The following is a 22,050-nucleotide window of genomic DNA, read 5'->3' on the forward strand; positions in this document are numbered from 1 at the left end:
AAAAACTTCCTAACTGTCAGAGTGGCTAAGCACTGGAATAAATTGCCTAGGGAGGTTGTGGAATCTCCATCATTGGGGATTTTTAAGAGCAGGTTGGACAAACACCTGTCTGGGATGGTATAGATAAGTTAGTTGCCCCTTGAGTGCAGGGGACTGGACTAGATGATCTCTCGAGGTCCCTTCCAGTTCTGTGATTCAATGTAGTCCAGCTGACGGGTGGCAAAGGCATGAATAATTGAGGTCAGGTCTTTGTCCAACAGGTATAAGTATATTTAGTATTTGTGGCGGGGGGGACGATGCAAGGCTGCACTTTAAAAGCTAGATCAGGCACCTGCTTTGAGGCAAATAACTCTGAAGTACTCGAGGCCAAGAATGGTTCCAGCATGCAGAAATATAGTGAGAGGCCTAAGGAGAGCTGAGGTTCTCCAGTCTTCAGAGAGCTTTGTGTAATGCTTCCAAAGACAAAAGATTCCAATACATCCATTAAAAACTTTTAATCTGAGTGATTCAACCAGCTCTAAAATGAAGACAAGACAAAAGAACGTAGATTAACTATCCCCAGGTACTAAGAATGCATCAAGTTATTGAGTTAGATGAGGAATTCAGCACTCCAAGATAAGCTAGGCAATTTTGTGTTGTACTCATTACTTATTACATTTATAATCGTCTCTGTGTTCTGTTCTCTTTTTAGTAGCTGCTCATTGTTTCCTGTCTTATACTTAGATTTTAAGCTTTTGAGGGCAGGGACCATCTCTTCATGTGTTTACAGTGCCTAGCATAATGAGGTCCTGGGCCCTGAAGAAGGCCTGTAGGTGCTGCCACAATGATTAATGATAACAAATAGAGACTGTAGAAGAACAAATGACAAGACAGTGATGCTGTCAACAGAGTATTACACCAAGTACTAAAAGAATATCAGCGCTTATGAGGCTAATGACCCACAGTGCATTGAAATCAGCCTCCATGACTGAAGCCATAGAGGCACCAACAACTTGGACAATTTCAGCTATGCAGCTAAAATCATCAAAGAAAACTAGTTCTATAAGGAACCACTCCAGAACCCCAAGCAAACCATGGGAATGAGGAGAAATCAGTCAAAGGATGTAGAAATGTTAGAAAGTGTTCTGTTTTCAAACTGAAGCAAAAGTCTGTAGCTTCACTGAACTCTGAAACTGCATGACTAAATAACTGCATTTCCAACTGACAGTGCTTTATAGCTAAGCATGGACAGAAAGGAATGGCAGTGGCCTAAGACACCATGGCAGCTGATCTGAGAATAAGATTGGGCCGCCCATGTCTCCAAAGCACTTGAACTCTTTAAGAGCTAGGGGAGTTCTGGCCTATCTCATGCATTGAGCTGAGATCCAAGGATCCAGTCAATGGTAACTCAGTTTTTTTCGTTGTCCTTACACTAAAGGGCAAAGTTTTTCAACTCCAGTTTGGTGGACCAGTTACTTTGACTGCTGATGGAAAAGGGTCATGTTCTTAGTGCAGGCAGGGCTAAAATCTGTCCCATTTTCTCTTCAATCTGTATTTCTTTCCTTCTTTCATTTTTCCTTCCATTTTCTTGCTTCCATTTTTTTTTAAATTCCCTGTGTTCATTTACTGTGCTGTCTTTCTTTTGCTGTTTGGAGAGTCAGTAGTACACTGTGCATGGAATTGCTGGAGGGGGAAAATTACTAACAGGATAGTAGGTCTTCTGTATTTTAGGCTCTTGCTTGTATCTTACTGTCTGCCAGTCACAATGAGAGGCCCGGGCAGGGGTTGGAGAGCAACTGGAAGCATGACAGGTATGCTTATGGCTGGTAGGATGCAGACAATTTATGGTCTTAATTATTGTTCAGTCTCAAATCTTCCTTTTTTGGGAGACAATTACTGGGAAGGCTGTTGTAAGACAATTCCAGCAACATTTGGAGTCCTCAGATGTATTTGACTTTAGCTCTGGGTATAGAATAGTATGGAGACTGTTAGTCTGGGCTGATGGTGTTTGGGTGATTTCATGGTGATAGACAAAAGTAAGATTTACTTGCTGATTCTTTAGATGTGTTAGAAATTTCTCCCTCTCGAGGGGGAAAAAAAATCTTTCTAAATACCACCCATTCTCTTGCACAAGGTTTTCAAGAATTATTTTAATGGATGAATCTGTTCTATATAGGTTTTTATACCACACTTATGCCCATAGCATGTGAGTACCTCCCAGTAGTGTGTTAAGCAATGTGACTTCACATCTGTCCTGTGTTGTTTGTTCTCTCCTCCTCTTCCCAGTTGGAGAAATTTGTTCAGTGGAGTGCCATGTTTTGTAGGGTTTTTTATTTCTTAAATATCTGTTGCTATATGTTTTATATTAGAGAAGGCATGGTCAAAGAAATGAGTGCAAAGTGGTGAGGTTTGTGATGGTCCCTGGTTCTGGGGGGAGTTCATTGCAGTTTTGAACCACCCCGGAGAAGGTTCTGTCTCCCATCTGGTCAAGCTTTACTCTAAAGGTTGAGAGTTCCATTGTGACAGAGGAGCAAAGTTGTTGACCATGGGTTTTGTCCTGCAGCCTTAGACAGTCTTTTAGGTATCCAGGGGTTCAGGCCATGGGAGCATTTCGAAATTAAGGAACGAGACCTTGAACTTGATTCAGAATTCTATGGCAAATGAGTATAGGTTTTGATGTGCTCACGGTAGTCTGTGTTGCTAAGAAGGTAAGCTACTAGTTGGAGTTTCCTAAATGCTAAAGGTTTCATGCTCAGGTATATCTCTTTGCTGTAGTCCAGCTGACAGGTGGCAAAGGCATGAATAATTGAGGTCAGGTCTTTGTCCAACAGGATGGGATGGAGTCTCCCAGCCAATCAGAGATGGTAGAAGGTATTACTTGCTGGCATTGCAATGTGACAGCTCAGCATCAATGAGGAATCAAGGAGTACTCCTAGACTACGGACTGAGTTTGACCAATTGTGGAAGTGAACCTTCACTCAAAGGAGACTAAATTGTGGCTGCAAACTCTTCAAAATACTTTCCTCGGACCACCAGCATCACCTCTGTGTTGCTGAGCTTCAGCCAGCTGTTCGTCATCTATGAGTTGATCTCATCCAAGCACTGGGCCATCTGGATTGTAGTGGTGTGGTCATGTGTGATGAAGGATCGGTAGAGCTGTGTTATCTGCATGTTGCTGGCACTGGAATCCGTGTCATCTGACAAGTTCACCTAGTGATTGTATGAGAGGACTGGAGAGCGAATTGATCCTTGTAGAACTCCACAAGTGAGAGTTCTAGCAGTGGAAGTGCAATTTTCCATCTCTACTCTTTGGGTGCGTACTTCCAGGGAAGGACTCAAACCATTTTAGCACGTTATTTGGGATTCCTGCCACACTTCTCAGGCGAGACAGCCGTATCTCATGGTTAACAGTGGATGTCTGTCCTCTATCCATTGAATAGAGGCCTGAATCTAGGTTGTGCTGGATCTAGAATGTTACCATCAGTAAGATGAGTTCGTAGCTGGCTTGGTGCTAGCTTCTCTGAGTTTGCTCAGGAATGGGAGGTTTGACTGTGGATGTTAGAAGATAGCTGTCCAGGGTGGTTTTCTTCAGTGTTGGTTGGACTATTGCATAGCTGTGACCGTTCCCTCTCAACGCCTTCACCCTCCCCACAACATCACCACAGATTACTGGTTCTGTGGATGAAGGGAAAGCAGTGGATGTATTGTATCTTGACTTTAGCAAAGCTTTTGACACGGTCTCCCACAGTATTCTTGTCAGCAAGTTAAAGTAGTATGGGCTGGATGAATGCACTATAAGGTGGGTAGAAAGTTGGCTAGATTGTCGGGCTCAACGGGTAGTGATCAATGGCTCCATGTCTAGTTGGCAGCCGGTGTCAAGTGGAGTGCCCCAGGGGTCGGTCCTGGGGCCAGTTTTGTTCAATATCTTCATAAATGATCTGGAGGATGGTGTGGATTGCACTCTCAGCAACTTTGCGGATGATACTAAACTGGGAGGAGTGGTAGATACGCTGGAGGGCAGGGATAGGATACAGAGGGACCTAGACAAATTGGAGGATTGGGCCAAAAGAAATCTGATGAGGTTCAATAAGGATAAGTGCAGGGTCCTGCACTTAGGACGGAAGAACCCAATGCACAGCTACAGACTAGGAACCGAATGGCTAGGCAGCAGTTCTGCGGAAAAGGACCTAGGGGTGACAGTGGACAAGAAGCTGGATATTAGTCAGCAGTGTGCCCTTGTTGCCAAGAAGACCAATGGCATTTTGGGATGTATAAGTAGGAGCATAGCGAGCAGATCGAGGGACGTGATCGTCCCCCTCTATTCGACATTGGTGAGGCCTCATCTGGAGTACTGTGTCCAGTTTTGGGCCCCACACTTCAAGAAGGATGTGGATAAATTGGAGAGAGTCCAGCGAAGGGCAACAAAAATGATTAGGGGTCTGGAACACATGACTTATGAGGAGAGGCTGAGGGAACTGGGATTGTTTAGTCTGCGGAAGAGAAGAATGAGGGGGGATTTGATAGCTGCTTTCAACTACCTGAGAGGTAGTTCCAGAGAGGATGGTTCTAGACTATTCTCAGTGGTGGAAGAGGACAGGACAAGGAGTAATGGTCTCAAGTTGCAGTGGGGGAGGTTTAGGTTGGATATTAGGAAAAACTTTTTCACGAGGAGGGTGGTGAAACACTGGAATACGTTGCCTAGGGAGGTGGTGGAATCTTCTTCCTTAGAAGTTTTTAAGGTCAGGCTTGACAAAGCCCTGGCTGGGATGATTTAATTGGGGATGGGTCCTGCTTTTGAGGAGGGGGTTGGACTAGATGACCTCCTGAGGTCCCTTCCAACCCTGATATTCTATGATCACCCCTCTCTCTTCAGACATTTATCACTGTTTGAAGGAAGCCATTATAAAACAAATTAGAAATCCCTTGCAGGGTGACGTTTTACCCCACTACAAACCTTTCATGCTTGTGCATTCTTTGGCACGTGTGATGTAAAACAAATGAATTATTTTCTAGGATTAGTTGTGTTTAACTCTGAGCACCAAGTATTTCATATTAAAGTAGTCTAGTTTGCTGATTTTCTATGATAACAGAAGTACAGTTTATTAATTAGGTTAGCTGGTCTTTACTGAACTGTCTTCCAGTTGTAAATATATTGTTTTTGCAGTACAGCATATTGCACAAAACAATTTTGCAATTAGAAATATTGCTATATCAGGAAACAGGAAAACACATTGTTAAAAAATACATTCAGGAAATATATTACTCAAAGGAGTTCGTGTTCACTTAATGGAGGAATCTGACAGCAGAGACTGTTCATAAGCCCATGTAGAAAATAGTGTGAATTGTATTTTCAGTTGTTTCCATAGTCGTTAATGAGTAGTGGGGTTGGGGGCTTAAGCAAATGAATGCAGTTATAAATAAATAGAAAAGTTAAATTTAAGAAATCCACTGCTGGTTGTTTTAATAAGTGATTGATTTCTAGGCTGCTCTGCGATAGTGGTTTGTTTAAGCCAACTGTCTAATACTATGCAAGTTTAAAATTAAAATTCATGTGCACTAAAAGAGTATGGTGCACACTGTAGCTGATTTTTTTTAATGAGGCACATGATTTACATGTCTGTTTATCAGAAAGCAGTGTTGGTCTTTAAATTGTTGAAAGAAGAGATTACATATCAACAAGGTGTAATTTTCTCCTGAGTTGGCCAAACATTGTTATACTAGATTATTGGGTCCCAATTATCCTTTCCCCAAACATCAATTTCTCAATAAATGGCTTGCCTTTCTTGATAATTTAAGAGATGTACACTCATCTTAGTATATAGAGATGTATCATTAACATTTGGATTCCAGAGCTGGTCAAAAAAATTATCAAAACACTTTTTGGCAAAAAAATGGTTGAGTTAAATGGAAATTTTCATAAAAAATTCAGTTTATAAGTGAAGATCCTTTGATAAAAGCAAACTTTTTATTTCATTGAAACTGTTGATGGAGGAGGGAATGATTTCCCAATTTACTCTAATAGATTATAACTATCATTATGTTTTACTTTTTAAAAACCAAGGGTCAAGCCCAAAATGGGCCTTAAAAAAAGAAAGAGAGAGAGAGCGCGCGCGGATTTAGGGCTTTCTAGGGTGTGGGTTTTTTCTTTTTTAAAGGAACTAAGATTTTTTGAACAAGCTTTCGCAGCCTGCTGTAATAAATATCCTTTTGTGTGTATGTGAACAAGTTTAGAAACAAGGAAGGGGCACTGACATCTCCATATTAGCTGTATTACTCATCATTTTCAAAGTCAGAAGAGTTCTTCCTTTTCAGTCTATCAAATTCTTGGTTCCCCCAGGTGTAAACAGCATAGGCCACCACAAAAGGAGGAGCTTCCCTGGTATTGCTTAGCTGATAGGGAATAGGCTCTCTGGCTGAGGAGGCGGGATCATTGCAAATCCAGCTGCTGAAGAGAAGTAGTTGTCGGGCAGGAGTAAGCAGCTTCAAATATTGCTCTTCTTTCCCTCATGCGCTCCAGTTCCCAAGGGGGACAGCGAGCACTACCCCTATCTGTCGACAGCAGGGAAGCAGACAAATCTGCCCAACTACAAAGGGGTATGAAGGAATGGGGATCATGAATCTTCTTCCCCTCATCTGCTCTCAGAATACCATTAAGTTGTGTGTGTTGTGGGTGCTTGGCTTTGTGTTGCATGAAGACAAGGATACCCAGTGCTTCTTTTTTTTTTCCTGCCACAGCAGCCCTTTGAAGTACTATTGGGAAAATAGATTTCACTAGTGTAGATAACTGATTAAATACACTTCACTATTTGTGAACAAGAAATTACAGAATTCCATCTGTGCATCAAAGGGCGAATCCTATAACCCAAAGCCCATGGAAAAAAGTATTTTTCTGAGCATCCTCCTGCATTAACTAGTCTAGCATATAATGTTGTAGTAACTTTGTACAGTAATTTGTCTATTGAAACACTTAGATTTTGTATGAATACACTGTCAGTTAATTTTATTTATTTTTTGTTACAGGAGCTAGAGTTAATGCCAAAGACAGCAAGTGGTTGACTCCCTTACACAGAGCTGTTGCATCATGTAGTGAGGTATGAAATAAACACGTTTTTTTCTTTTCTTTTCTTTTTTTTAAAGATGAGTTTATGTAAAATAAAATACAGCATCTCAGACAACCTTCTATTTCTTATTCAGTTTTCTTAGAGTGAAACTACTGAAAATGCTTAGAGAGCCCAGGATGTTTGCAACAGATTTTTTAAAATTTAACAGGAAAAAAAAAGGGGGGAGGGCATAACTTCATAATTCCAATTGTAGAATAGAGAGAGGTTCTGAACAGGAAAAAAAAATTGCAAAAATAACATGCTTTTAGAAATGTTAATTAAAAGAATCTAGAATAAGTACAGGTAGTTTGTTTTTATTATTTTAATACAAAAGGAAACCAGAAATTCTTGTACATGGAAATAATAAATCATGAATGCCATTCCCATGACAGAGAATATTTCTGAATTCAGAACATAAAGTCCTTGATTCCTTTCGGATGAGATAACCAAAGTGGTTCAGTATAAGGGAAAAATACTCTAGAAACTAAATAGGGTTTGTTTTCACCTATACAGCACAATTTTGTTTTGTTTTTTTTCATTTTTTAATAGGCAAGCATTTCTACAGTTTCTTTATTGAAAACATTGAAGCTAGCAGCAGTAAGCGTTTTAACATACATAAAGTATTTAGTTTGGGCTTGTAGGTTTAAGTTTCATCTGAAACATTCAAATGTACAGAGTAGAGCAGAGCAAGCTGCTAATAAAATTCTGACATTTTGTTTCATCAGAAAATCAAGGTTTTTGAAGCATGTATCAATATGTTGCTAAATATAGAAATATCGTAGGAAGAAAAATTAAGAGGTGCATTTATATCATTGTTCAGGTATCGTATTCTGAGTTTCAAACTGTCATTAACTGGAATTTTAAATCCGTGAATAAAATTAGCTCAGTAAAAATGCTGAAGGTTAGGATTGACATGTATTGTTGTTAGAGTCATGTGGGAGAATTTCACAGAACCTGACTACGCAGAGTACTGTGCCTGAGTCATATCAGTACTATTATTGTTTTATTTTTATTAGAGAGAGAGGGGATGAAATGAGATTGTTTTGGTTTTGCAGAGTCTCAGGCATCAGACTTTGGATCTAAAACCGTCCATTTTAGATTTTGCTTTTGGGCCAAATAGTAGCATTTAGCCACTAGCCTAAGTAGGTAGTAATGTGGAGGTCTTGTCCCATAAGGGACTTGGACACAATTCTTCTATGAATGGCTTGGTGCATAGGCTAAACTATCCTTTAGGGTAAAGCAATATGCTCCCCTGAGAGAGCCTCACTGAAGCAGCAGTCCTTGCACTCTCCTGAGATTTGGGACTATAGTTGTTTCTGCCCCTTGTGTTGGGGGGGATGGGATGCTCGTTGCGTGCTTTCTCCTTCCTTTCCTCCTCTTCTGTGAATACCCTCACTAGGATCTGTCACAATTTGGCTAATGATTTTTTGAATCTATGGAACATTTTACTTTTAAAAAGTTTCCTCTGCTCAGTTATCACTCCTAAAATAAGAATATTATTTTCTCATTTGTATAAGTCTTGCCTTGCTTCTAGGGCTATGAGTATAATAAAATGAAAACTGTAAATCACATTAGTATATCATTAACATAACCTTAGCATATAAGAACTTGCAGTGAACTGGTTTTATTGTGGCAAAACTATATATAAATCTGGAGATTGGGACATATCCTTCCCCAAACTTCAAAGGGCACCACTTCTCTCCCACAAAATGGACCAGCCCAGGGGTCTGCCCCGTAGGACCTTTTTAACTTCTACAACTACTCTTCCCCCCCACCACCCCTTCTCCCCACAAAGAACTGGATGCCAGTAGGACTTCATTTTGACCCAACCCCCACGTGCCTTAGATACGCAAAAAGCTTCAACTAGTACGCTGTGAAGCAGTCTGTTTCTATAGCAACACAGGTCACATGGTGCTCATTTCTTTGCAGTGGCTCCTCATTGAATATAGTCCAACTTAAGACCTCTGTCCTGATATTCAAAGCCTTCCATGGGCTTGTCTTAGCTACCTAAGAGAGAACCCTCCCTCTGTGACCATGACCTCCTATAATCACAACATTGTTATCAAAACAATGAATCTGTCAGCCAACTCTGGGAGGGTGTATGGGAGACAGCGACTGGATCTAAACTATGGAATTTGCTCCTGCAAGAGATAAGTGACCACAGAACTAATTACTTTTAAATGCAAAACTTATTTATTCTTCGTTTTCCCTAGAGTTTCTACACATACTCACAACATGCAATGAAACAAATCTTATACACTAATCAAATTTATTTATCCTATAGGTTGGAATGGAAGAAAGAGAGCTTTTTAGTGTTGTTTCTACTTTTACGTATTTGGGGGGGCTCTTAAATATTCAGATGATGGAATACCTTATAAATAGATGGATGGGGACACGTACTAGCACACTGTGCAGCTGGGAGCAGCACAGAGATGCTCCCTCTTGAGCTGGTTACTGACTCGTTTCTGGGGCAGAGTGTCGCTGTTCAAGCTCTTGTGTATAGTAGCTAGGAAGCTCTGTGATTTAAATCCTGGTTTTGGTATAATCCAGCAGGACTACTCCCCCCAAATGAGGGGAGACCCAATTAAACGAACATCTGGTCACCCTAAATATCTTTAATATATTTGGGGATTTAGTTTTCAAACTTTTTTTTCTTGAACATATTTCAGCTTAGACTGTTAGTCTTCAGAATGTGAATTTGCACTCCTTTTGTGTGCTGGTGTGTTTTGCGCAAAAGAAAAAGTTAAGATTCATTTAATTTGAAAATACATCACTGCACATACACAAACTAACTGCATACTGAGACCAGAGTAATTTTTTTACAGTAAAATTAGTGTTTCCTTTGACAGTTTGTGCCCAACCAATTCCAGAGCTCTTCTTGTATTTATTTCCTGATTCTTGTAGGTGTTTTCATGGATGTTAGACTCAAAGGAGCCAAAGACTTGATATGTAATCAGCTTTTTCCTAGTAAACTATTAAATACATTTTGGGTCCATATCCATTTCACTGTTCATTCAATTTACAGTTATAAAGTAAGGCACAAGTATTTTCTAGGTTGCTCTTATACTTTTTGTTTCTTAAGAGGAGAGGAAATTAAATGTATAGTTTTAGGATAACTTTTGACAGGTTCTTCTAATGGAATAAATACATGGAATGTAGTGTTAATATTTCCACTCCACTCATAAGTCACAGCGATGTCTAGGTATTGCAGCACAAATGTGTGTGAGTAACATTGCTCTATAATTTGAGATACCTGCAATATTTAGCCTCAGTAGAATGTTTTAAGTTCAGAGTAGTAACCTTCTTATTTTTGCACTCTTTTTGCATTTGACTAAAGAAACGATCAGAACAATTAATAAAGTGTAGAAAGCTTTGTGGACTTAATGAAAAAATGAAGTATTGCATCTACATTTTAATATTTGTATTGACAAGCTGTTTTCTTTTTTGTGTGATAGTGTGCATATGTTATTAACAGGATTGTGTTTGGTTTTACTTTCTGTAGGAATGTAAAAGGAATGGTATAAAAGTTTGCAGTTTAAACTTGATTTTTATAAAGGGGAATGAAACTTCTTATTTACCAAATTACTGTGATATAGAACTCTAAAACAGGATTGTCACTTTGGCACCATTAAAAATTATATTCCTTTTGCCGCCGATGTCTGTTTAAATTGATAGTATTATAAACAGGCACATCTGTAAAAAGTATGGTTATTAAACTCTCCATCTATAATATACCATTTGCAGCTATTTTTATTCTTTGAAAAAAGGTGTCTAACAATTGGTAGTAATATATTTTAAGTACAGTAGTGCCTCACTAATGCACACTAATAGAGGGAGTCCTGAGCATTATTGATCGTGTGATGGGGAATTCCACCAGTGTCAAATGCCAATTGTAAGTTCCTTAGCTGTGTTTGGGGGATCTATAACCATCCCAGAATCTTGCTGGGCTTGAGAATAAACTCATAACCTGAAAATACATGTGAGTGCAGTTTATCAAAGTGTGAATTAGTGAGATTCTGTTGTACTTTATATGGAGTTGCTGAGTATATTCTTTTAGTTCTTTAGTAATGTAATTTATTTTATTGCAAATATTTTCAGGATGCTGTTCAGGTGCTGTTAAAGCATTCAGCAGATGTCAATGCCCGTGACAAAAACTGGCAGACACCCCTACATATAGCAGCTGCAAATAAAGCTGTTAAATGTGCTGAAGCTTTGGTGCCTCTTCTAAGTAATGTAAATGTGTCAGATCGAGCAGGCAGAACAGCATTACATCATGCAGCCTTCAGTGGACATGCTGAGGTATGGATTATTTTCCAGATCTTGTTTTTTAGCCCTCTTGCCTCCCACCAAAGCTCTGATTATTTAGTTGCATACTTGTGCATGATCTGGTAATGGTAAAATGTACACTAAAGTATATTTACAGCATTTACATCCCCATAGTAAAGCCTTGAAGAATACTGTTCCAGTGGTGAGGTACGGCCTTATTAGTAGCCTGTAGGAACGCTTTTTCTAGTTTCTGCATTCCCCCAGAAAAAATCAACAACCTTTTATTTATAGTCTGGGTTCTGCTGAGATGTATAAACTTAAATTGTAAATTAATTTCAAGTGATTGAAGCCATAGTGTAATCGATCCAGTTTCAGCAGTTTGTATGGAAATGAAAGGTTTTTAATATGTAAATTTGTAGGGTGATTAAATGCATAGATTTTTAACTAACTTTTTTAGTTTTAATAAACAGTATGTATGTAGTAGATACAGTACATATAGTATGCCATGGTTGTTAAACAATTGCATAAAATAGGTAATCTAAAATATTTTGGTTTTCACTTGATATCTAATTTAGAGGATCCTATGATCACAACATTGTCAACAGTGTGGGCAGTCAGCATGCTTAAATGCACAAAATATCAGAAGCGATGTAAATGGAATGGTGGTTTTAAAGGATTTAAAAACTTGGTTTCATTTCACCCAAGATTTATTCTTCGCTTTCATTATTATGCCACATTCTGTGCATAGTTTTATATTCTGAGCAGAGGTGTTTTACTTATTTTTCTTTCTTCACCCTAGATGGTGAGTTTGTTGTTGTCTAGAGGTGCCAATATTAATGCATTTGACAAGAAAGACAGACGAGCTATACATTGGGGAGCATATATGGGTATGTACTCTTTTGCAACTGATTCTCTGTGCATTAGAGAGAAAGTCAGTCACTTCATTTTATTGAACTTATATACTTTAATTTCTAGGCAAAAGCGTTTAGTCAAGGTTGCGTAGTAGGTGATTACGAGGAAGGTATCTATACATCTCATATAACATTTGTAATAGGATACAGCAAACTGTCTTTTTTTTTAATGAATGCTTTTGTGGCAGAAAAAAATGACATGCTAATTAATTTTGAGAAATGAAAGGAAAACAGTTTTTCCCCTAAACACTAACTTTTTGGTTTAATGTGGATTCCTGATTGAAAATGTGACCACTAATGCCACATGGCTATTAAGAGGAAAGATCGGCGTACGAGGAAACTGAATAGAGATAAATATAATTCTCCATTACTTATAGGTGGTGGTTATAGAGTCATAGAAATGTGACTGGAAGGGACTGTGAGAAGTCATCAGGTCCAGCCCACTGTACTGAGGCTAGAATCAAGTGAACCTAGACTTTACCTGACAGGTGTTGTCCAACCTGTTCTTAAAAATACAACCTCCCTTGGATGACTATTCCAGAATTTCACTACCCTTATAATTAAAAACCTTTTTCCTAATTTCTATCCTAAATCTCCCTTCTGCAGATTAGGCCCATTACTATTTGTTCTCCCTTCAATGGACATGGAGAAAGATTAATTACTGTCCTCTTTAGAACAGCCCTTAACATATTTGAAGACTGTGACAGGTCGCCACTCAGGTTTTTTTCTCAAGAGTAAACATGCCCAGTTTTTAACCTTTCCTCATAGGTCAGGTTTTCTAAACCTTTTACCATTTTTGTTGCTCTCCACCGAGCTCTCTCCAATTTATCCACATCTTTACTAAAGTGTGCCACCCTCAGTTGGACACATTAATCCATCTGAGGCCTCACCTGTGCCAAGTAGAGCAGGAGAGTTGCCTCCTGTGTCTTACATAAGACACTCCTGTTAATACACACCAGAAAGAGATTGGCTTTTTTTGCAACTGCATCACATTGTCTCATTCAATTTGTGATGTGCTGTAATTTCCAGATCCTTTTCAGCAATTCCAGTGTATAGTCAGTTATTCTCCATTTTGTGTATGTACATTTAATTTTTTCCTTAAGTGTAACCGTTTACATTTCTCTTTATTGAATTTCATTTTGTTGATTTCTGACCAATTCTCTATTTTGTCAAGACCATTTTGCATTTTAATCCTGTTCTCCAAGTGCTTGCATTCCCTCCCAGCTTGGCATCATCCACAGATTTTATAAGCATGCTCTCCAGTCCACTATCCAAATCATTAATGAAAAAATTGATAGTACTGGACCTGCAACTGACCTCTGTGGGACCTCCAGTTTGACAGATAATCATTGATAACTACTCTTTAAATATGGTCTTTCAATCAGTTGTGTACCCACCTTATAGTAATTTAATCTAGGCCACATTTTCCTAGTTTGCTTATGAGAATGTCATGTGGGACTATGTCAAAAGCCTTACTAAAAATATGAAGTTTTCTAGTAAAGTATCAGAAGCTGACTCACAAAGGAAAAATAATAGACTTTAAGATCGGTATATTTCTGATTCGCTCCCTGCTTGGGTTTTGTTTAGTTTTGTTTAATAGGGAAATGGACCAAGAATAAGACTTCAAATTATTGCACTTCCAGGATTTCAGCCTCTTTACCCAATCATTGTCTTGCCTCTGACGATGAAGTTGTCCACAATGGGTTGGTTATCACGTCCTAATGATACAGGCTTCCTTTATGTAGACTTCCTTCCATTAGTCTTTTATGTAGAACTTTGCTGTTTATAATAAGTATGGGAATTCTTTTCTTCAGCTTGTCTGTAGTCATGGTTCCTCACCTCCAGCTTCATTTAAGAAGGGCAAAGATTAAAAGAAAAGCAGATAAGGCCTTTTAGTTCCAGTGCTCTGACAGAAGCCTCTTAGCCGTGGCTAAATAACTCAGTTGTACTTCTAAATAAGTCCGAAGCAGCTACTGATGTACTTTTCAGTAACAACCAGTTTTCTTTGACTTCTGAGCAAGTGCAACGTAACTTTTCTTCAGTGTCTTTTCTACCTGTGGCATCTGTGTGCTTACAAAATACTTTCTCTTGACATCACAAAAAGTTGTAATTTCTTAGGACTTGATACCAGCTGTAATTGCTTTCAGTTCTCCTTTCTTTTATCTCAGCAGGGCTGTATTGGTTCTCACTGAAGAATTTATGGTAGTGGCCACAGCTCCGGAACAGTAACAGATATCTATTTCCAGGAAATTGGCTAGAAGCGGGTGTCATTTCAAAATGTAAATTATGTGATAAACATATTAAGTCAGCATTAATCAATTTGAGTTTAATTATCAATTGCAGGAAAAAGTAAATTGATGCCATTCCATAGTCTTGACTCTTCAGAGGTGCGGTTTGACTTTCAAAAATAATAGTTTATCCGACACAGGAGAGAAGAATGAAAATAGAAAAATTTATATTATGTTCTCTGCAAGCACAGAAATTAATCAGAGGAGATATAAAACCAAGATCCATTTGTAATCATTAGAGATCCCATAGCACTCTGGAGTAGTAGTTTTGCATTAATGTGCTGAACAAATTCTATTCTGGGTAGTTTACATTTTGTCTAACTATGTTTCCCTACTCCCAGTTATTCCTAAACATTTGTGTAGTGTCCTATAGTTCTGTTAATGGCAGTTGCTCTTCTTCATAGATATAAATGATTATTGTATGCTGTACATACTTTTTTTTAGTGAATCTAAAAACTATGGAAAATGCTTTGAAATCCGTTTAGATTGTGCATTTATAAGCACCTTTTTAAAAAATAGACTGAAATCTCTTCAGGACAGGATTTGTGGAGGGTTTTGGGGGAGAGATTTGTGGGGGGAAGGAAAATCTTACTCAGCTATTTTGGATCATTTGCAATGAGACATTACAATTACATTGTCTTGGTACAATGATCTGGACAAACTGGAGAAATGGTCTGAAGTAAATAGGATGAAATTCAATAAAGACAAATGCAAAGTTCTCCATTTAGGAAGGAACAATCAGTTGCACACATACAAAATGGGAAATGACTGCCTAGGAAGGAGTACTGCGGAAAGGGATCTGGGGTCATAGTGGACCACAAGCTAAATATGAGTCAGCAGTGTAACACTGTTAGTGGTACATACGTAGTACTCACTGTTGCGCAAAAAAAAAAAAAAGCAAATATCATTCTGGGATGTATTAGCGGGAGTGTTGTAAGCAAGACATGAGAAGTAATTCTTTCGCTCTACTCCGTGCACATTAGGCCTCAGCTGGAGTATTATGTCCAGTTCTGGGTGCCACATTTCAGGAAAGATGTGGACAAATTGGAGGAAGTCCAGAGAAGAGCAACAAAAATGATTAAAGGTCTAAAAAACATGACCTATGAGGGAAGGTTGAAAAAATTGGGTTTGTTTAGTCTGGAAAAGAGAAGACTGAGAGGGGACATGCTAGCAGTTTTCAAGTATATAAAAGATGGAGGGAGAAGAATTGTTGTTAACCTCTGAGGATAGGACAAGAAGCAATGGGCTTAAATTGCAGCAAGGGGAGGTTTAGGTTGGACATTAGGAAAAACTTCCTAGCTGTCAGGGTGGTTAAACATTGGAATAAATTGCCTAGGGAGGTTGTGGAATCTCCATCATTGGAGATTTGTAAGAGCAGGTTAGACAAATACCTGTCAGGAATAGTCTAGATAATACTTAGTCCTGCCATGAGTGCAGGGGACTAGACTAGATGACCTCTTGAGATCCCTTTCAGTCCTATGATTCTATATCTTAATACAGAATTAACTATATTAAGCAGTATATTTTATAATGACTTATATTGTTTAATCATTAACATTTCTGTTTTTCAAAATTATTTAAACACAACCTTAATGTGTTTTTATTTTTAACAATTCTTATTAACTTTTTTGTGGTGGGAGGGGAACTAAATACTTTCTGATGTGGGGGAATTAAAATTCTCAGGAGAATAGAGAGAAATAAAAGCCAAGGGGAGTGGAGGTGAAGGGCAAAATCATTGTTGGTCAGTGCCTCTGTAGTGCACTGATGCTTAGATCATGGAGCTGATTTTATCCCATCTTGTGCCACTACATTTAATATAAGAACATGTTCCTACTCTTTCCAGCTTGTCTTTTGCATCATTTTTACACTTTCATAAAGAAGGATTGTTCAATATCATTGTCCCAATAGAACCTTTGAATTGCAGTTAATAATGGGAAGCTGTATGACTGGTGAACAAGTTTACCTTAGTTATTGCACAAAGCATAAAACTTTGATATGGCAACTTCACTGAGTAAAACAGAGTGAGGTTTAGAACTGTGTTGGTGCCTGACTAACTTGAAGATTAGTGGATTATTGATGAATAATATGGATTATGCCATAGACACTTCAAACATTTTAACTCTTTGGTCTTTGTTCATATCAATTTGTTGTGATAGTAGGGATAATAGCATAGATCTAGATAATTTGCCCCATTTTGGTCTTAGTACTTACTACATATGTACCAGGACAGATTGCTGCTTGGACAGATGTCCATCATGTGTGTCAGTAGGACAGACATTTAACATAGTGTCTGAGTAGGTGTTCGTTTTTTGCTTTAGGTCAAGCTTGTGCTGATATAGGTATAGCAAAGATTATATTGAAGTAGTAACCTTAGGAACTACTTCTATTCAAAAACAAGTAATGTAATGAGCCCTGAGAGAAGTTGTAGAGGAAGAGCAAAGTTGTGCTTATTGATTTTTACTGAGAAGTACAGTTTAGCTTATTTTTCAGCTGTGATTCAAAAAAGCTTTCATTTAAAGGATTAATGTGTAATGAACACATTTAAAAAAACCCAAAATACTAGCAATAGTTTGCATAGAGCAGGGGTTCTCAAACTTTATGCACCGCGACCCCCTTCTGACAACAAAAATTACTACACAACCTAAGGAGGGGGAACTGAAGCCTGAGCCTGCCCAAGACCCGCCGCCCCAGGTGGGGGAACCAAAGTCAGAGCCCCACCGCCCTGGGTTGAGGGGCCAAAGCCCAAGGGCTTCAGCCCTAGGCAGGGGGCCTGTAATCTCGGGCATTGGCCTCAGGCCCCAGCAAGTCTAAGTCAGCCCTTGTAACCCCATTAAATGGGGTTATGACCCATTTTGGGGTACCAGCCCACAGTTTAAGAACCACTGGCATAGAGAAAACAGAGCCTTTGAATGCTTCTGCAGAAAGGTTAGGTGATCATGCGGCTGTCAGCAGGGAAAGGAATTGATTCTTGGCACTGTTCCTCGATGGGGACTGCACTGGCTCTAGTCCCTTGCCTGCCAGTCATGGCTATGGAAGCAAGTGATCACTCCCTGTATCATTCACAACTCCACTCTTTGTATCTCAGTTTTCTTCTTCCCAGTGAAGCTAGAATTATGGTATCAACCTGCCATCTTCAGTCTAGTTTCTCAAGCCTTGTGTAGACTAGAAAAAGTGTTTAATATTTTGGGGTGTTTTTTGTTTGTTTTTAATTAAGTTAGGTTCCTTGAGTTAGTTAACTCCATTGGAAACATCACTTAAACTGCATCTATGCTAGGTGCTAACATCTCTAAAATTGTATTTGCTTATCAAAGTCTAACATGATTTTAAAGATATTAAACTGCATATATGTTAAATGCTAAGTAATGTTTTAAATTGGGTTAAAAATTGATTTTACCCCCCACCCCTTTACTACTCTAGATAAGGCCTTAGAGGAATAAAACTTCCCCTGTCTGTCACTGCAGAAGCATTGTTAGCCCAGGCCTGTGCTAAGGTACTGTTTGCTCTTTCAGTGTTGCTTTTATTTGCAGAGTGTTTTGTCAGGACAGTATTCCCAAATCCTGACTTGAAACAGAAAGTGGAGACAGGAGCTGGAAACAGGGAAAATACAATTTTCAAATTGTTTACTCAAACTATTAATAATAATAATAATTGGGGGGGTTTCATGGTACGTTTCTGTTTAAATATAAAGAAGTCAGAATAGGTATATGCCCAATAAATGAAACTCCTAAATTTGTATGGGTGGATTGAGGAAAAGTTGTTAAATAACTTTATAAAGCACTGCAAGTATGCTTGGTGTTGAGGTCTGTAAAGTCTTTTGTAGTTTACAAAATAGAAAATGCATATTTGAAAAAAAAATACTTAAATAATTGGTCACCTGATAGATCAGGATGGTTGTAAAAGTGATCTAGTCAAGAATATCTGGATTTCTTGTCCTAGAAATTGCTTCACTTATACAAGTAAGAATATTAATAATCCACATTGCAGAAATCTCTGCTTGAAGCCTGTTTTAAATTAGTCTTTAAATTAGTGAAATTGGTATTGGAGCCATCCAGAACTAGTGTAAAATATGTACATCATGCTGGGAAATCCATACTCCTAGTGCCAAAGAGTAAAACAGAACAAGATCACAGACTTTCTTCTGTAGGGGGGAGACTTATGGTAGCTAGAATGTTGCTGAGACCAGTGAATTAAGCAGTGTTAATACCATTACTCATAGTTTGAAGCCATGCTGACATCAGACTTCAACTATTGCTAATCACTTCAGCCAAGAGGTTGTTGTGTGTGACTGTTATTGATCCAGTGTTCTTAGAGATAAAACTAATAGTTAAGATCTGATTTATCCTGCCTGCAGTAGTAGTTTTGAGGGAATGAAATTCAGTGCTTGAGATGCCACAGCTATGTATGGACAAGCATTATCGGGTTTGTAATGAGGTACATTTTCTGGTGTGTGCTCACCCAGCTGGAAAAACAAATGCTTTCTCTTGTTCAGCTAAGCTAAATTCTATCTACCAATTTTAGCACATGCTACTTTTATAGACTTGTAATAGGATACTTTATCCCTGGAGCATATCACTTGTCTAATTTCCATTTTTAAAATAGATTTGTAGACAACGGAGGGGGAGGGATAAAATTAACTTCTTACATTTTTTTAAAGAAATCTCTGTGTGTATGTTCATATACAGTGGACCTGATTCTCACTTAAGCTATGTCTATACTATAGCTTATGTTGGCATAATTTATGTCACTCAAGGGGATGAATAAAACACCCTCCTAAGCAACATAAGTTACACCGACATAAATGCAATTATAACAACCTAACTCCCAGTGTAGACAGCGCAATGTCAACAGGAGGGCGTCTCTCATCAACATAGCTACCGCCTCTCGGGGAGGTGGATTACCGTCCTGTGCCAATGGGAGAAGCATTTCCATCAGCGTAGGTAGTGTCTTCACTGAAGCGCTACAGCGGCGCAGATGCATTGGTGCAGCTGTTTAATCATAGACGAGCCTTTATTTTAAAAAATGACTTGGGGAATTAGGAGCGTATGTCCCATTGATTTTCAGTAAGACTTAGGCTTATGAATTCTTAATTTACTTTTGAAAATGGATCTTGCATTTCTAAATTTCTTTGGGTAAAGTTTTCAAAAAATAACATATCTGTAAAGGAAAAATTAATTTTTTTATATTACGAAGTCTAGAAATGTTTTCTTAAAAAAGAGACTTATCTTTCTGCTTGTTTCTACTTTAGAAACTTCAGAAATATGAAGTCTTTTCACGATTCATGCAGGAGGCCTTAAGAAATTAAATGGAAGTTTTCTCAGTCTTCAGTTTGAAAGAGCAAGGTTCTGAGCTTTTCTTTCAAATCTTTGACAGAAGTTTGAGTTAGATAGGTATTAAATCAGATAAGCAAACAGTTTTAAGTAGCTTACTAAAAATCCCTTCTCCTCTCAGTTGGATTTGAGAGCTAATGGGCTGACGTAAGGTTTTAAGTCCTCCAAAAAATCCTTCAGCAAAAACAGAAGACAGGATTTGATATTTTTTATATAAAACAAAAATCAAGGCTAGAGAGATTGTTTGGAGTAGGAGGAAATACATGGACAAAATATTTCAGACTGCCTTTATAAATCATAAGGAAATGAGATGGGGAAAGAATATGGTTCTCTGCTTCTTTTAAATGAGGAGAGTCTATAGTGCATTTTTCACCTTTTAAAAGTTGATCAAGTGCAGCTAATAATAAATTGATATTATTTCTCTGAGTCAGAGCACAATTGATAAATTAAGTTATGTCTTAATATTTATTTTTCTTTTATTTGCCCAGGTCACATTGAAGTTGTGAAATTACTTGTGACCCATGGAGCTGAAGTGACATGCAAAGACAAGAAATCATATACACCCCTACATGCTGCAGCATCTAGTGGAATGATCAGTGTAGTCAAATATCTTCTAGATCTTGGAGTTGATGTAAGTAAACATGTAGCCAAAGGCAAATGACATAGGAAAAATCTAAACTATTACTGATCAGGAATATAGTGGTGCAGAGAATGCTCCTTTCTTCATGCTCAAGAATAATAATTGTGGTAGAGTACTTCATAAGGTCTTCACTCATTTATTTATTGGTTACAGAACTTCACTCCCTAGGCTTAAGTTTCTTCTATAGATTTTCACTTAAAGGTAAACTTGTCCTTTAAATGGTTTCATTATCTTCCGGGAGGGAAGGAGTGATCCTATGTTTAAGGCACTGGACTGGGACTCAGGAGATTGGAGTTCTGTTGCAAGCTCTGACGTACACTTTTTCTGTGACATTGAGGAAGTCACTTAATCTCTTGTTTCAGTTCCCCATCTGTAAAGCGGGGATAAAACTTCCCTATCTCACAGGAGTTTTGAGGGTAAATCATTAATGATTGTGAGGTACTCTTATACCACACTGATGATGGTCATATAAGTACCTAGTTTTAAAAATATATTAACAAAAATATTGTCAGTATTTTTGAGATGATAAAAATAAATTTATTAAAGAGAATTGTAGGCCTACTGGCGTTCTACCTTTTGAATAATCTTGCAATCTTCCACAGAGTGACCATTGCTTCTGAAGTTGTAGTTTGAAAACTAGGATGTTTCTTTGTATAATGTAATATGGAGCTCTATTTGCACATTCATTCAGTATTAACTTCTCATATCTTAGGAGCTAAAACAAATATTTCCAAACTTGGGTGCCTAAAATTGGGCACCTAAATCCATAGTTAGGCATCTTAGTATGTGGCCTGATTTTCGTAAGTACTTGGCACCCAAAATTCCTACTAAATTCATTCGGCCCCGCAGGCATTCAGTTCCATGGAACAACAGACCATTTATTTAGATGACTAGATCGAGGCACCTAAGTCTCTACATTTAATTACTCCTGGGGGGATTCTGCACCCCAAAATTAAAAATTCTGCATACAATATTTTAAAATTCTGCATATTTTATTGGTCAAAATAACCGTATCACATCAGTTTGTTATTTTAGTAATTTATTTCAAAATAGTATTTTTGAAATACCGCGGTTACCGCTGTTGGCCCTGGGCAGCTGGGCTCCGGCTGTCTCAAATTCTGCGTGAAAAAATAAAATTCTGCACAGAACATTAATTCTGTGTAAATTCTGCATTGTGCAATGGTGCAGAATTCCGTCAGGAGTAAAATTTTAGTTTTAAGTTCCTAATTTTCATTTTGGGAGAGCAGCTCTGCTGTTTAAATACTCAACCCTCCTCTGTGAGGTTCTTGTCCATTAAAAGGAATCTGCAAAAATAATTTGCAAAAGATAGAAGAACATTTTTCACTTGTAACTGGAGTTGTCAGAGCACATTGCCCCTGCGGACCAACACTCACCTACTTTTCTGCTTTGTTTTTCTAGATTAGTACTATGTATTTGGAACTGGCAGTAAGGAATTGAGGGAGGTGGAGTCATTGGCACTTGTCTGTCAGTAATGTGATAACTTTTGAGCACTGCATCCACTCAATTCCAAAATTTCAG

At 38.2% G+C, this 22,050-nt stretch overlaps 1 protein-coding gene across 8 annotated transcripts in view; it reads left to right on the top strand.

Annotated features, from left to right (window-relative positions):
- The window catches only part of ANKRD28 (ankyrin repeat domain 28), a 227,276-nt gene that overhangs the window by 128,807 nt on the left and 76,419 nt on the right, over positions 1 to 22,050 (top strand). For 5 of the 8 annotated variants that reach the window (XM_073333566.2, XM_073333567.2, XM_073333568.2 and 2 more), the window contains 4 exons: positions 7,000 to 7,070; positions 11,178 to 11,378; positions 12,145 to 12,232; positions 20,360 to 20,502. In XM_073333566.2, coding sequence (XP_073189667.1) covers positions 7,000 to 7,070; positions 11,178 to 11,378; positions 12,145 to 12,232; positions 20,360 to 20,502 — 503 coding nt within the window. The remainder of the gene's footprint in view (positions 1 to 6,999; positions 7,071 to 11,177; positions 11,379 to 12,144; positions 12,233 to 20,359; positions 20,503 to 22,050) is intronic. The other 3 variants (XM_078851764.1, XM_078851766.1, XM_078851765.1) reach the window with 1 other exon arrangement.

Source organism: Lepidochelys kempii, chromosome 2, assembly GCF_965140285.1.
Source record: "Lepidochelys kempii isolate rLepKem1 chromosome 2, rLepKem1.hap1, whole genome shotgun sequence".
NCBI classification, from domain to species: domain Eukaryota; kingdom Metazoa; phylum Chordata; order Testudines; family Cheloniidae; genus Lepidochelys; species Lepidochelys kempii.